The 16,093-nt window shown below is 62.3% G+C and overlaps 1 protein-coding gene across 1 annotated transcript; it reads left to right on the top strand.

Moving 5' to 3' along the window:
* The first annotated feature begins 5,068 nt into the window (after positions 1 to 5,068).
* On the top strand, positions 5,069 to 7,655 carry ASCL2 (achaete-scute family bHLH transcription factor 2). The gene is made up of 2 exons (XM_079930454.1): positions 5,069 to 6,637; positions 7,256 to 7,655. Exon 1 carries the CDS (start codon positions 6,042 to 6,044, stop codon positions 6,618 to 6,620), a length of 579 nt encoding a protein of 192 aa, XP_079786580.1. The 5' UTR covers positions 5,069 to 6,041; the 3' UTR covers positions 6,621 to 6,637; positions 7,256 to 7,655.
* The last annotated feature ends 8,438 nt before the right edge of the window (positions 7,656 to 16,093 follow it).

The following is a 16,093-nucleotide window of genomic DNA, read 5'->3' as shown; positions in this document are numbered from 1 at the left end:
CCCCAGACCAGCTGGAACCAGAAGGCTGGTGATGTTGACTCCTTGTTATCTCACCACCAACCAATCAGAAGGGCATCCACGAGCTGATCACACACCCCACAACCTCCTCTCCCTCACCCTGTCTTTAGAAACCTTTAACAATCCTTCCCCTGAAAGTTTCTGGGGAGTTTGGGCCTTTTAAGCTCTAGCTACCTGGACTCCTTGCTTGACACCCGCAATAAATGCTGCACTTCCTGCACTTTCCTCCACCACCACCTGGTGTCAGTAGATTGGCTTCACTGTGGGCAGGCGAGGGGACCCACGTTTGGTTCGGTGACAGGACAGGACTGCTTCCGTCATGGGAGGGGCAGTGTTTTGTTCTCACTGGACGAGTCACTTACTCTGGGTGTGGCTTTGCCTTCTTTGCATGCAATACTTGTGCCAAAACTACCAACCGTGGACTTGCAGAACGTCTTACCCACCCTCCTGGTATTCCACACAGCACTGCTTCTGATCAGGGAACCCTCTTCGCAGCAAAGGGAGAGTGGCAGGGGCCCCTGCCTGCGGAGTTCGCTGGTCTCACCATGTCCCCACCATCCTGAAGCAGCTGGCTTGAAAGAATGGTGGAGCAGCCTTTTGAAGACTCCGTTATGGCACCAGCGAGGTGGCAACACCCTGCGGGGCTGGGGCAGGGTTCTCCAGGAGGTTGTATGTGCTCTGAGTCCGTGTCCACTATATGGCGCTGTTTCCCAGCCAAGACTCCTGGGCCCAGGAATCGATGGGTGGAAAAGGCAGTGGCACCCCTGACTATTACCCTAGTGACCCACCGGGAGAACGTTTACTTCCTGGTCCTGAGACTTTGTGCTCTTAGAGGTCTTAGTTCCAGAGGGAGGGATGCCTCCACCAGGAAACGCAGCAATGACTCCTCTGAACTGGAAGTTAAGACTCCCTGGCCACTTTGGGCTCCTCATGTCTCAGCAGGCAAAGAAGGGACTTACTGTGCTGGCCGGCGTGACTGAGCCTGACCACCAGGGGGAAACTGGGCTGATGCCCCCTCCACACCGGAGGTAAGCAAGGGCATGCAGGACGCAGGAGATCCCTTAGGGCATCTCTTAGTGTTACCGTGCCCTGGGATTGAGGCCAAGGGAACATGACAACAACCCAATCCCGGCAGGACCACTGATGACCCAGACCCTTGAGGAACGAAGGTTTGGGTTGACTACCAGGTACAGAACCACAACCAGCTGAGGTGCTTACGGAAGGGACAGGGATATGCAGTGGGTGGTGGGACAGGATAGTTATATATATGAGTTACAACCTCGAGACCAGTTACAGAAATGAGGACTGTAATTGTCGTACTTCCTTCCTTCTTTTGCTATAAGTGTTACGGAACCAAACTTGGGTCTCCTCCTCCACGTGCAGTAAAGCCAATCTATTGACACCGGGTCGTAGTGAAGGAAAGCGCAGGATTACTGCAGGCGCCAAGCAAGGGGTCCAGGCAGCCAGTGCTTAAAAGGCCCGAACTCCCCAAAGGCTTTCATGGAAAGGATTCTAAAGACAGGGTGAGGGAGGCGGGTTGGGGGGTGTGATCAGCTGGTGGACATTCTTCTGATTGGTTGGTGATGAGGTAATCAGGAGTCAACATCATCAACCTTCTGGTTCCAACCGGTGTGGGGTCTACGTGCTGGTGGTCAGCATGTAGTTAACTTCTTCCACCTAGTGGGGGTTTCAGTATCTGCAAAACAGCTCAAGGATGTGGCTCGGAATACGATCTGTAGCCCTGGAGGAGGAACTAAACGTCCTTGACTTTGTTTAATGGCTAAACTATTATTAGTCTGTCTTGCTGGACTGTTTTCTTTCTGCATTTTCTCACTTCTCTGATTAAAACTATTCTTTGACTAAAGTTTTTCTACAGACAAAAGGCAAGCAGAGGACATGGAGGGGGTCTGTTCCGGGAAGCCCCCCAGGATCCTGCTCGGTTACGTGTGTGTGTGTGTGTGTGTGTGTGTGTTATCTTTGTTTCTTTCCTGTCTTCTCCCTTTGCCATGTCACATAAGATGTACTGACTTTGCATCCCAGCATTTAGTCCTGGGAATTTACACCCTAGCATTTAAGCTGCGGGACGTCAGCCCTGGGGAGAGGGGGAGGCTTCACCTCCTCCTCTGAGGAAGGGGTTTGTGCGTTTTCGGTTGTAGGCAGGACAGTTGTGAGGCAGAATTATGATCTTCGTGTTGACTCTGTTTGGGGACCAGGTGCGGTTTGAGGAGGCGGGCACAGGTGATGAGGCGGCAAGGGGTGGACGTGTGCAGCTCAGTTGTATGTCTCAGCTGGACCAGGCCATGGGTGTTCACATTAAATTTTATTTCTGGGTGTGTCGGGGGCAGCTGTTTCTGGATGAGGTCATAGGGTTAGAATTGGTGGACTCAGTACAACAGATGCTCTTCCCAGTGTGGGTGGGCATCACCTAGTTCACTGAGGGCTTGACTAGAGCAAAAGATGCAGAAGGGAGGAATTTGCCTTTTCTCTTCCTGCCCACCTCATCACTTCCGGCCCCTGGACTGGGATTTACACCACCAGCTCCCCAGGTTCTCAGGCCTCCAGGCCTGGACTGGATTCCACCAGCAAATAGGTTTTGTGGGTGTGTAGCGTGCAGACGGTAGACGTGGGGCTTCCCGGCCTTCACGATCATGTGAGCTGCTTCCTCATAATAATCTCTTCCTATGCACTGTGTTTGTCTGTCTCTCTGGAGAACCCTACCCTCAGTGGGTCTGGAAGCACCTCATTTCCCATGGCTCCTGCCTCTCCACAGCTGGATTCCGAAGGCTCCGGGCTCCCAAGTGACCTGGGCGCACGGGTGGGACTCCCGACGAGGGCTGCAGCACAACCTGTGGGCCTGGGGAAGGTGCCGGCCCGGCCCAGCTGGGCTCTCCGCCTGCCACCTGTGACCTGACCCAGAGAAGGCAATTAGGAGGTCCGTGAGGAAGGCCCTGGAGGGGGGCGGAGAAGGAGGTGAGCAGAGGCCCTGGGCTACAGGCGAGACAGTGAAGAGCCCAGGCCAAGCCAGCCGGCTGTTAGCCCCCCTCACCGGGCATGGAGCTCACCCGGCCTCTGCCTGGTCCAGTCCGCCACGGGGGAGGCCCCAGAGGGTCCAGACAACTCCCATCGCTTCAAGAAGGGGACCCAGAGCCTCTCTGAAGAGCACCTTCTGGACCTTGTGTGTCCCCGGGGCACCCCAAGCTTCTGGGGTCTGCACCCCAGTCCCATGGAGCCCGAGGTGATTTCAGAGCTGACGAGTGCTCAGCCCTGGTCACCCCTGGAGCAGAGGCTGCCGTACCCCTATCGGGCAGCAGGACGCTGGGCTACGGGGCCCCTCAGTGTCAGCGGCAGAGCTGGGCCTGGACGCTGTGGGTTCCTCCGTCCCTCGGCCACCTCCCGACCCCCGAATGGCCGTGGCTCCAGTGGCACCGTCTCCTGATCCTCTGTGCTGGATGTGAGGTCCCCTTAGCGAAACAGCATCACGCACGGCTTGGACACGGGTGTCCTGTGGGCATAGAGAAGGGCACATTTCTGCCTGTGCAGAGCCCTCCGGTGGACACCCAGGTGTGATGGGTGACATCCAGCATGGAGCACAGGGCAGGGGGCTCAGGGCAGGGTTCCAGCTGATGTGGCGTCAGAGCTGGGCAGGGGGCCAGAGGGGCGACAGAGCGCAGGGGGCCCGGGCTTCATCCCCAGGGCCAAGGCGTGATCCAACTCGCCTCCGTAACGTCCCTCCTGCTTCGAGGCTGTGGACGGGCGGGAGGGAGCAAAGCCAGAGCCCAGGAGATGGGGTAGGAGGAGAGGCAGCACCCAAGGCTGTCCAGGTCCTGGAGGCCCAGCGCAAGTCCAGGCAGGGCCCTGTTTGCAGGACTCCGGGATTTTTCCTGGCACCCTTGGCACAGGCAGGGAAGGAAGGACAAGCATCTGGCTGGGGTTTGCCAAATAACCCTCAGGGAAGGAGAGGGTGGGCTCTGACCAGAGAGAGGATGCAGAGGTGAGCCAGGCCTTGTGCTCTGAAAGGGAAAAAGATCGGGCCACCTGGACTCAGGCAGGGACCCGATTCCTACCTGATTGCTCCACTGGCCAGAGGTGTGACTGTGGACACATTCCATGTCCTTTCTGAGTCACAGCTTCCTCCTAAGACAAACAGGGCCCCTTGCTCCTGGCAAGTTCTGGCCTCCAGGTAGCTTCCTAAAGCGGGAAGGTCAAGCAGACTTGCCAGGAGAATCCTGCAGGGTTAACGGGAGCCGGTGGGCGCCACGAAGTGGGCAGTAAATCCTCGCCCGTGTGCCCTGCGGACTTCTTGGGAGGGGTCCTGGGTCCCTCCCCCCCGCCCCCAGAACAGTGAGTCGGCTCCGGGAAGCTGGGCCTGCCCACCCCCGGCCTCCATTCCCAGAGGTCCTGGCCCAGCAGGGTCTGGTCACTTTTTGGGAAAAACCTGCTGGGTGTGGCCTCCTGAGGGCACAGCCACTTGACTGGCCTTCCCAGGCCGCGGGGCAGGACAACACTCTCCCAGTAACGGCGCATTCTGCACACTTCCAAAGTCCCTGCCCCCTCATACCCCAAAATGTACCCCCATCGGTCAGGGAGGAAGTCTCCTGACGCCTCTGGGAGACGCTGGAAAGGCCGCGGCCCCACCACCTTCCCCCACAGGCCAATCTCAGTGCAGGGGGTTGGCGGATGGTGCTGGAGGCATGGCAGTGAGGAAAAGGGGCCACGACGGCGGGTACAGGTCGACGGGTGAGCGGCCGGAGGGAACTGGACCAGGAAGGGAGGAAGATTTGGGGGGAACGTGGAAAGCGGAGGAAGCTGCGGGGGCGGCGGGGAGGGCGGAGGGGAGAGGCAGGCCGACAGCCACGCAAGTCTGAAGCGGTCTGTGCCAACCTCCAGGCGCTCCGCTTCAAGGCTCCCCAAGGCCCGGGGCGCACGGCAACCACCCGCAGAGAGTGGGCGTGGAGGGGATGTTGGGGAAAAGCGCCCCAGGAACCTGAACGCCCTACCCAAGCGCGCCAGGTCTTCACCACCTCTCAAGCCCCGCCCCGCCCGGAGGGCTGCGTTCCCCTCTCGAAAGCCCGGTGGAGTCATAAACAGGTGTGCGCCCGGCCAGGAACAGGCGCGCGTGGGAGTGCGCGCCCACCCTGGTCACCGGGAGGGGCCGGGCGGGGCCGCGCAGGCGCCGAGCTTTGTTAGAGACGCTCCCGGGAGCCACGCGCCGGGCAGACAGGCTTCCTCCCAGGGGCCGGGTGTGGGGTGGTGCCCGCCGCGATTGGCCAAACGGGCGGCCCGCCACTGGCTGAAACCCCGGCCCCCCGCCCCTCGGCCGCAGGGGGCGGGGCGCGGGTGCAGGTTGGTCGGCGCGTGCTGCTCCCCGGGGTCTCACGCGACCCAGGGATGGGTGCTCTGTGGCCTTAGACCTGCCCTACCCCCAAAGGCGAGCGTGGCAGGGGTCGCACCAGGGACCTGCGGACAGCAGTTTGGGGGTCGGTGCGCACACGGCACCTGCGTACTGCATCTTGGGGGGCGCACTGGACACCTGCTGGGAGCCGGGACCCACTGGGGACCTGCGGACTGTGCCCGGGGGGCGGGGTGTGGTCGCGCTCACGGCTTGGTCTTTGCAGGCTGTGTGCGCCAGGGGTTGGACGAAGCGTGGCGGGAGGGCGAGGCAAGGGAAGGAGGGCGTGAGAAAGGAGGCGGCGGCGGCGCGGAGGAGGGTTATCTATACATTTAAAAACGAGACGCCTGCGCCGCGCGGGGAAGACCTGGGGAGCGTCCGACAGCACGCGCGAGTCACGAGCGCCCCACGCTCCCCGGTGCGCACTGCCCGCCACCTCTCGGCCTCCTGCGCCTCGTTGTCTCCGGACCCCAGACGACCTGGCACCACGTACCCTGGGTAGTCGTTTGGCAGCACGGTGCCAGATCGTCGCTGAGGCTTGACCGTCGTTCCTCCGCCCTCGGTTCCTCGCCCCACACCTTCCTGCGGCGCGCAGGGACTCGGAGGAGGCGCGGGGCGAGTGGATGCGGGCGCGATGGACAGCGGCGCGCTGCCCCGGCCCGCGCCCCCTGCGCCTGGTGTCTCGGGCTGCTGCGCCGCTCGGCGGCGACCGGAGTCTCCAGAGCTGCTGCGCTGCAGCCGGCGGCGGCGGCGGCCAGGCGCGGTGGAGACCGGGAGTGGAGCGGCGGCCGTGGCGCGGCGCAACGAGCGGGAGCGCAACCGAGTGAAGCTGGTGAACTTAGGATTCCAGGCGCTGCGGCAGCACGTGCCTCAGGGCGGCGCCAGCAAGAAGCTGAGCAAGGTGGAGACGCTGCGCTCGGCGGTGGAGTACATTCGCGCGCTGCAGCGCCTGCTGGCCGAGCACGATGCCGTGCGCGCCGCGCTGGCCAGGGGGCTGCTGGCGCCAGCCGCGCGCCATCCACTGCCCCACGGGCCACCCGGGGCCGCCGCCGCCTCGCCCTCCTGCGCCTTGTCGTCCCCGGGCCGCGAGCACAGCTCGGAGCCCGGGTCCCCGCGCTCCGCCTACTCGTCGGACGACAGCACCTGTGAGGGCGCGCTGAGCCCCGCGGAGCGCGAGCTTCTCGATTTCTCCAGCTGGTTAGGGGGCTACTGAGCTCTCGTCCCAGCAAGGTAAGCGCCGAGAGGCGGGGAAGAGGGAGGGTCAGAGGCAGGGCTGCCGGGCGTGGTGGAGCAAACGGCCTCGCAGCTCGCGCCCCCGAGAGCCCGCGGAGCCCAGCCTCAGGCCCGGGCGATGGCCTGGATTTCGCTCACTCTTCATTTCCCCCAAACTTTTTCAAGCCTGTGCAAGACCAGCGTTTGTTTGTCCGGGATTGCAAAACTTCCCCTCGCTGCTCCGCCGCCGAAGTGGGAGTGGGGAGACGGAGGGGGGCGGCCCTCGGGCGGGTGAGGCCCCAAGGGCTTGCGGATCCGGGGCAGATTCGGGCGCTTGGAGGCGGAGTGACTTTGCATTGCAAATCGCGCGCCGGGCCGGGTGGCAGAAATGAGTCGGCGGGGTGCGGATCCCTGACTCACTGCGGATCCGAGCGCCCGCCCCGCCCCGCCCCGCGCCCTGGCTGGGCCGTACTCCGAAACCGAGGCACCCACGGACCCGAGCTCCAAAATCCACTGAACAAACGAAACTGCCGGCTCCGCTTGTGGGAGGTGGGGGCGGGGCAGGGCCGGGCTGGGCGGGGTCTCCCGGGCCGGACCCCACACTAACGCGCGTGCCTATTCCCTCTTCCCTCCTAGCGGCCGCGAGCGGGCTCACCACTTGGGAGCCAGCGCGTTGGAATGGATCACGTTTCCGTCCCCGCCGTTCCCGCGGGCCAAGCCACCACCGAGCCGGGGATCCCGCCGACCCTCCCCGGCCGTCCAGCCTGACCAAGGGCTAGTGTAGAAGCGGCCCAGCCTGACATCAACCGGGCGGCAGCTTCCTCGGACCCCAGCCACCCTGTCCCCGGAGGCCTTCCACTGGAACGGGTCTGCGGCACCAAGACTTGGAGGTTTGAAGGGGAGAGGATTTTACGCCGACACAGATGTCTATTTTTTACGCATGAACTTGAACTGCCCAGGGACACTGACAGTATGAACACTTCTTTTTGTGCAAAGAATCCTTAGATTTGGACCCCAATAAAGATTGTCTACTCCTGCCCACTCCCTCTTCCTGGAATTTTTGAACCTGGCCAAGATCTGAACATGCTGCAGCCCTTGAGGGGCAGGGTCCCTGGCGGGTGTCCCCTTGCAGCGCTGCCAGTTGGGGAGAGACCTGTGTCAGAAAACCTGTTTTAGGGAGGGTGGATCTTATAAATAAATCGGTGCTGTGTATCCGTGGTGTTGGGGGTGCCCACTCCATATCCCGAGGCCCCCCATTTCCCAGGTGAGGGCCCGGTATGGGTGGGAGGTTGGCGGCTTAGACCCTGTACCCAGCAGGTCCCACCTCTGTGGTCGCACCTCCTTGGACTCCGCTCCCTCCTCTGTAGGGTGGGCGGGCGGAGAGAAGTGAGGTCTGGGAGTCCAACCTGGTCGCCACCGTGCCAAAGCAATTCACAGGTGCCGTGTGGAGCTGGGAGCTCCTGGCAGGTGGCAGCAGGCTGGCGGGTGGTCCAGGCAGGGCTACTTCACAGTTCGGAAGCTGAGGTCCGCACGCTGCTGACTGGCTCGGGGATCTAGGGCAAGTGCCCAGTGTAGGGCTGGGCCTGAGGGGGTCTGACCCAGGCCACCCTCTGTCTCGGGGTCCAGGCTGCTGGGTTCAGATCTCCGCTGCCTACCACCAGCTGGGTGACCCCAGGCAAGTTGCTCAACCTGCAAATGGGGGTGACCTACAGTTGCGGGAGGACTTAAGGAGAGGTGTCCGGCAGCGTCCAGCATCCCGTACTCGGCCCTCAGCTGCTGCGCCCGTGGCTTCCAGGCCACTTGTGCCCTGCAGGCTGCAGAGGCCTAGGCCTCTCTGCCTGCCCGTCTGTGGGCGGGGGCTGTGAGGGCCTCCCTTGAGGGCAAGGAGGAGGCCCCCCGGGCTCCCTGAGCCCAGAGGGCCCGCAGGGGATTACTCAGCTCCACCTTTGACCAGGGCCTCGGCAGCTTTGAAGCCTCGCTGTGCCCAGAGCTCTCTTTTATTGCAAGGATGGGTGTGAGGCTGACAGGGATCCCCTGTGCTGCTTTAGGATGCTGAAAGCGCCCCTTCCTCCGGCAGGGAGTGGTTGGGTCAAAGCCGTTGGAACCCGGGGAGGTGGGGTGCCGGGTGCTGGCAGAGCAGATGGCTCCTGGGTAACCATGGCGACAGGGCTGGTGGGTCCGATGAGGCTCAGACTCGGGGGGGGGGGGTCAGCAGAGCAGCTGTGGCTGGGGGCTGCAGGGCCGAGCGACCCAGCCTCATGCAAGGGACAGAAGGAGGCATGTGACATGGCCACCCAGCAAGCACCACCCCTCAGCCTTCTCCCGGGGATCCACACCACAGTCAGTGACCTCACTGAGCCACTGGCTCTGGGCTCTCCTGGGACTCCTTACCTTGACCCCAGGCAAAGGCCTGCAGCCCCCAGGACACAGAGTGGCACCAGGTGGGCAGGGTGGGACCACGCCTGGGTGTGGGGGAGGAAAGCATGGGAGGGGCGGGCGGAGGGGAGCTGGGGCCGGCGATGAAGCTCTGCGAAGGATAAGAGGTGCCGTTTTTGTGTTCCTCTTTTTTATTATGGAAAATTCCAAGCACATGCAGAAGTTCCAGAAAATTCCAAACACATGCAGAAGTTCCAGAACTCTTATCGGACATCTTCTCTGTACCAGGCACTGAGGATGCACCAGTGCCCTCATGAAGCCTGCGTTCTAGCAGGGCGTACAGGCTCTAACCCACAGCGGCACTGTCGAATCAGACGTGTGGTCCTGTCGACGATGGACGTGCCGGACCCTGGAGAAGCCTCTGAGAAGCCCCCATCCCCAGCACCAAAAACTATTAACACCAGGCCTCTCCCACCCATCCACCCCACCGCTCCCACCCCCACGTGGTTCTGACGCAGATCCCAGGCATCACGTGGTTTCACCTGCAGATTCACCATGTGAGCCTCCAAGGGAAACCCAATACCACGGTCCCACCCAGAATGAACAACAGCGCTTTCATTTCGGTGAACACCCAGCGGTGGCCCAGCCCTCTGATTGCCTCCGTTTTTCACAGTTGGTTTTACAGAATGAGAATCTGGTGCAGATCCGCGAGCGTCCCTGCCCCAGTCCCCTTACTGAGGAGACGAGGTCATCCGCGTTCCGGGTGTTGCTGACAGCACCACCCTGGGTGTTCATATTATTGAGTGTCTGTCCCTGTATTTTCTGTAATTGGAAGCGGGTGGGTCGGAAGCAGATGCGCGATCAGATTCCGGTTTGGTTTTTGGTTCCTGCACTTCAGAGGCGGTGCCGTGTCCCTCACACTGCGTCCCATGAGGACGCACATATGGTGACTGGATCAGAGGGTCTGAGCGGTTCAGTTTTGAGAGAAGAAAGGGCTGTGTTTGATCAGGCGGGATGACAGGTGTGTCACCCGGGCACACCGGCCTGCCTGCTCACTCTAGTTAGAAATTGCCCGCCCTCCGCCACCAGCTGTCATTTACCGGGTACCATTCACTGCGCCATTTTACATAACTGGAAAGGGCAGCTCTGAAAGATCAGGTGCCTGAGGTCACAGAGCTTGAAGGTGATGGGGCTTGGGATTCCAACCTGGGATGGCTTCATTCCTAAGTCCTTGCAGTGGTCCCCTTCCAGGAGGGTGGGGCTGCCTGGGGCTGTCCTGGGGAGGACACCTTAGCAGTTCCGTGTTCTAGGTCAGCACATCTGCAGGGATCCCCACCTGGCCAGGTGGTCAGCCAGCCATCGGCTCTGCAGTGGGGTCAGCAGGGATCTCCTGGGAGCCTGTGGTCCAGCCTTGCCCCCATCTGGAGGTTGGAAGCCAACTGCAGACAGAAGGTGACCAGGGGCTGAGCGGTGCAGTTGGGTCGGGGACCCCAGCTGTGGCGCGAGGGGAATGGTGCTTCAGCCTTGGGGTGAAGCTGGGTGGGACCAGGGGAATCTTCACAACAGCTCTGAATCAGGCAGGGCTGGGGTGGATGCGTGGTGGCGTAGCACAGCCTGGGTGACTACAGCCCCGGGGGGCCCTCTGGGGGTGCTTTGCTACTGGGGGTCCACACGTTGTCTTGTCTATTCATGACAGCAGGCGCCCCAAGGAACCCTGCTTTGTAGTCCCGGGAGTGTCTCTGTGGCTGAAACTCACCCGCTCAGAGAATGATGTGTCCCCGGTGGCCACCCACATGGGGGACCTGCTGACACAGGACCACCCTCTTGGAGGCTGGGGCCCAGCACGGGTCCCTGCGTCCAGGCCCGCCTTATCTGGTCTGCTGGGGTCCCACACCCACTCATTCTGAAACCTTTATCGGACTCCTTCTCTGTATTCCAGGTGCATCAGCGCCCGAGGGAAACCCTGCCTTCAAGGAGCTTGTGTTCTAGGGGGGACGCAGGTACCGTCTGGCCCTTGGTAGACACACTGGTTCGGGGGGGGGGGTCGGGAAACAACAGGGGTCCTGGGGTGTTGTCCAGGTCACTCAGCATCTCCGAGCCATGTCCCTGAAATAGAGGCTGCAGTGCTGGCCTGTCCTGTGTGCTGGAACCAGTGGGACGTGGGTCCCGAGAGGGGCAGTCAAAACCTCAGTGGTTCCTGCCTGTTCCAGGGCAGCCTCACTGCCTCTGGGACGCACCCATAGCCCCCGCTGGGAAGATGACGTCTATCTGTTCCTTCTGGCTTTGGTTTTGGTGGCGGGTGGCGGGTGGTGGTGGGTGGGGCTTGCAGCTAGCCTGAGTCTGCCTCTGAAGGCTCCCTGGCACTTGAAAGCAAATGAATCGACTCGCCAGCTCCTCCCCGCCCAGGGCCCGTTTCCGCATCTGCGCGGCCACCTGCGGGGCCAGATGACGGCCAGGCAGCCTTGTTCAAAATTGGGAAAAGGTGATGTTACAGGTGCTGAGATAGAAAGCCTTTTCCTTTTTTCCACGGTCTGTCTCTTGACTTATGGTGTTTTAAACTTGCTATCTAATGCCGTTCTAAGTAAAGAAAAATTAACAGTTTAAGTTATTAGCATGAATTTTTATACTGTGCGATGCCAATCTTAAATGCAGAGATAAGAGTGTTACCTGCTATGATGCAGAATCACCGAAATGACGCCATTCGTATTTTGCAATTTGCACTTGTACGTTATTTTATTTATGTTATTGGAATAGTCGAGACGCCACACAAAACTAGCACCAATTATTTTATTTTAGTTTATTTCTCTTTATTTTATTATTTTTTTCACCGCTGTTTTTATTTCCCTCCTTGGTATGCGCGTTCTGCCTGCACCCGCTCCCTTCAGCTTGTGCCTGAGGAAGAGCTGAAAGGAAGGAACTCTGGACTCCCCCATCTCCCCTTTTCCTTCTGTGGTTATTTTCCCCGTAAGTGGTGGCCGGTGCAGGAAGTCACTTGAGGAAGGAGGGACGATGGTTCCCGTGGGCGTGCACGTGGTACGTCTTTCTGCACTTCGAGCAGGTTCCGGTTGGAGTAAGAACATGGCCCTTGGGGCTGTGGGCGCCCAGGCTGCTGGGTGGAGGATGCAACACACACGCCTTGGGTCTCCCTGGGCTCGCACGTTGCCGGTCCACGCGACCGCTGGTTCCTGCGAGGGGGCGGACGCGCAAGGGGTGCGCACGCGCAAGGGGTGCGCATCTCCTCTGCGCACGCGCCTCCCCGCTCGCGTTAACCTTCGCCGGCAAACACGGGGCCTGTGTGTCTACCGAGCTCCAACGGCTGGGAAGGCGGCCGTGGTGCAGCACCCCTCCCAAGCTGGGGTTGGGGGGCCACGTGGGGAGGCGGCCAGCACGAAGCGCATCACCAGACCCTGCTCCACGGAAAGGATCCCCGGAATGGGAGTGAGCCCGCCCCGCTCCACCACGGAAGGGACAGGGCATCAGCTGCGGGGCCCATGCGCTCACCTTCCCTTCCTGCAGAGTCTGGGGGATAGATGGGCATTGAGGGCAGGGGAGGGGCCACGCAGACCCCTCCTCAGTGACACTGACACTTGTGTCCTCACCAGAAGGCAGGGGAGTGGTCCAATATGGCCTAGAGGGCTCGGGAGGGGGGGCAGGCAGGTGGCGGGCTCCCTGTGGGGCTGGCGTGGAGTAGCCTGAATAAGGTCAGGGGGCTGTGTCTGCTCCCACACCCGTGTCCCGGGCCAGCCCTGCCTTCCTTCCCTGCTCTAGTTCCCTCCAGGTCCCTAAATCCCCGTGGGGTGGGACCCTGGGGAGAGGGCCAGCCGCTGCGCTGCCAGGGAGCAGGGAGGGTCCCGGGGCTCTGAGGCCACAGACCAGGAGAGGCCCCTTCGTGAGGAAGAGGTTGAGCCTCAAATGCACTTGGAGAGGCTGAGGCTCTGCTGGTCGGGGAGGGGCGTGGGGGGATTCCAGGCAGGGCTAGGGCCCCGTGAGTTGAAGGGAGTCCCCCCGCCCCCACTGTTGGGTGGGGGCAGGGAGCCCGTGGGGGGTGGGGGGAGGGCAGGAGGAGGCTGGAGTCAGCGTGGGGGGGACGGGAGAAGGGTCCCAACCACAGCGCTGGCGTTGTGGGGTGCTGGTCGGGGGCGGCCCTGAGAGGCTTTGGAGGTGGGGCGGAAGGAAGAAGGGGTCCAGGAGGGCTCGTGGACCCTTTCCCAGCAGCGACAGTTGGGGTGAGTGGCTGTCTCTGGGGGCTGCACCGGGGCGGGTGGCTGGAAGACAAGGTCACACCCTCCGCCTTTGCTGCATGGAAATGGGGAGTGGGCCTGGGGCCCGCCCAGCGCCTGCCCACTGTCGTCCCTGAGCCTGTGGGCTGTGAGTCAGCCCTGAGCTCTTCGGAGTGATGGTGCGGCCGGGTCTCCTGGGAGCCCCTCGTTCTCCCAGCCCCCTCGAGGGGTCTCAGCCCCCTGATAGGCCCAGGGAGGCTCAGTGACCTGCCCGAGGCCCACAGGTACCCAGAGGTGCTGGGGTTCTGAGCCGGCAGTGCAGCTGAAGTCTCCATCACAGCCCCCCCTGCCGCCTCCCCTGGGCCTGGAGGGGCTCCGTTTTGCTGCGCTTCTGCTGGGAACACTGTGGGAGAGGGTCTCGTCAGCAGGCGGGGGCACAGAGAGGAAGCAGGAAGCCAGCTCAGACCTCCGGACACGCCCGCCCTCCGACTGGGGGGACATGGGGAGGCGCACGTGATGAAGGGGCGGGGGCAGAGGCCTGCGTGGGCCCTGGGGTCTCCTGAGGAGCTGTACTGGGGCCAAGCACTCTGCCCCCTCCTCTGGCTTCCCCTCGGCCTGGGCTGGTGCAGTCGGATGGGGGAGCGTCTGTGAGCTGCGGCCTCCCCGCCTCCTGCCTCCCAGGACCCCCTCCGGCCCCACCCTAACCCCCATCCCCAGCTGCTGCGGCAAATCTGTTGGCTGGGGAGGGGGGCCAGGCAAGGCATCTGTCTCCGACGCCACGGGAACTGCCATCAGCCTGGCGACCTTGCCCCCAGCAGTGCCCCTGCAGAGCCTGGCACCGCAGCCCCCTCTTACACGTTGAAGTGGGCCTGTGTCACCGGAGCTCTGAACTCCAGCTTCTCACAGGCAGGGAGGGGCCTGCTCAGGGGCTCCCCCGGTCAGCACCCCCAGAGCAGCCCCTGCCAAGGCCACACACCAAATGGAGGGAGAAGCCTGGGTGGGTGCCAGGTCTGCGCACACTGCCATGAACCGGGGGCACCGTGGGGTTTCCTAGCCAACCCCTGTCTGCCCGCCTGCCATCAGCAAGGCCCTTTCTCCACAGTGATGGGGAAAACCAGGCCCCAGAGCTAAGGTACCCAGGGTGGGCTTGGCAAAGCTGCAGCGCGAACCCAGGGGCCCTGACAGCTGGGGGGGGGGGGCAGTGCGTGCGTCCGCCAGGGCCGCTGTGACCAACGCCACAGCCGGGTGACTCAAACCGCAGACGTTCGCTGTCCCCAGTCCTGGAGGCTGGAATCCCAGATCCAGGTGTGGGGGTCCTCCTGAGGCCTCTCTCCTCGGCCTGTAGACGGCCGTCTCCTCCCCGTGTCCTTACGGGGTCGTCCCTCGGTGTGTGTCTGTGTCCTGACCTCCTCTTCTTATAAGGACCCCAATCCTGTGGGGTTAGGACCCACCCCAGTGACCTCATTTTACCTTCCTCACCTCTGTAAAGGCCCAGCTCTGATACAGCCACATTGTGATGTACTGGGGGTTAAGGCTTCAACATAGGGATTTGGGGACGCAATTCAGCCCATCACAGGCTGGGCTTTCCAGTAACCCCGGCCTCCAGGGGCACTGCCCTCCCCCTCCCCCAGGACCTCACGGGCACATTCTCCACTGCCACAGCCTCATCCCTTGGGTTAAGCACTGTCCTCTCCGGGCCCCTGAGGCAGAGTGGAGCCGGCCGGGTGAGAGGCACGGGCCACTAGGGACCGTGGGCACCACTGAGGACAGAGAGGCGTGGGTGGCCTTGGACGAGCTGCCTGTCCTGGGGCCCCAGCGAGCCCTGAGAAGGGTGGGACAGGGTCCAGGCCTTCCCAGGGAAGGTCCCTGAGTGTCCACTACCTGTGACATCGGTCCTGACAGCTGTCCCCTCGGTGGGGTGACGTAGCCCGTGTCAGGGGGCGGTTGGCGTCATCAGGCCCCTTTCTTCCCCTTGCTTGTCCCACTGGGGTTCTGTATGGGGTACAGAGCCGGCCCCAGGTTCCGAGTTCCGCAGCACAGCCCAGGCCCCACGTGGGTGGCCTCCCCGCAGTTCAGGTTTGGTACCCGAAATTACTGAGGAGGTGCTGGCCGCCACCCAGGGCTCCTGAGTCCTTCCCCCCACTGCCCACCTGGCATTTGCCTACAAGCCCTGGGGCCCCGTCCAGGCCTGGCCCCCAGTGGCTGGCCATTTCCCGCACTGATAAACATGCAAATCTCTAAACGAAGTCCAATTAATACCCAAATGAGGGCCTGGGAGCAGCTCGGCTGCCTGAAGAGGGAGGCTGGGCTGGACTGATCTACAGCCTCAAGTATTTGTCTCTCATTTGAATGCCTTTTGTGGGCTGGAAAGGGGGCGGGGTTCTGGCAGGCCAAGCCTGGCTCCGGCACGCTAGGTTTAGGGAGATCTGAGCTGTGCCGAGTTCACCTTCCTTCACCCACCCTACCCGCACCCCCTGCAAGGCCTCCCAGGCCCCATGGCCTCTCCCTGACCATCCGCTCCCAACCCCCAGCCCTGACGGTCCCCTCCCCCAGTGGGTCTCTGTGCTATCCACACCCTCCTGCAGGGGCCAGGGGAGGGATGGGGTCCTGGGTCCTTCTGCCCCGGGCCAGAGCCTGGGTTCTGTGGGAGCGGCTGGCAGGCTGAGGGTCACTTCCCCCTCGGCACTGGGGTTGGGACGCACAGGAGCTCGGGCATGATGGGCCCAGCTCCACAGGCGGTGTTGTGGAGTGATCCCTCAGAGGAAGGCGTGCATCTTTCTCTGGGTGGGTGTGAGCCCGTGGCCGAGGTGGACGACTCGGCATGCGTGGCTGTGTGCGCGCTAGTGTGGTTAGCACGTGCCTTACCCCTCCAGCCCCG

This window comes from Stenella coeruleoalba, assembly GCF_951394435.1.
Source record: "Stenella coeruleoalba genome assembly, chromosome: 8".
Lineage (NCBI taxonomy): Eukaryota > Metazoa > Chordata > Mammalia > Artiodactyla > Delphinidae > Stenella > Stenella coeruleoalba.
Note: the sequence above shows the minus strand (reverse complement) of the source record. Positions and strands in the feature narration are given on the sequence as shown.

What these genes read in the sequence shown, in the direction of transcription:
- ASCL2 (XM_079930454.1), top strand. Translation starts at nt 6,042, where the DNA reads ATGGACAGCGGCGCGCTGCCCCGGCCCGCGCCCCCTGCGCCTGGTGTC.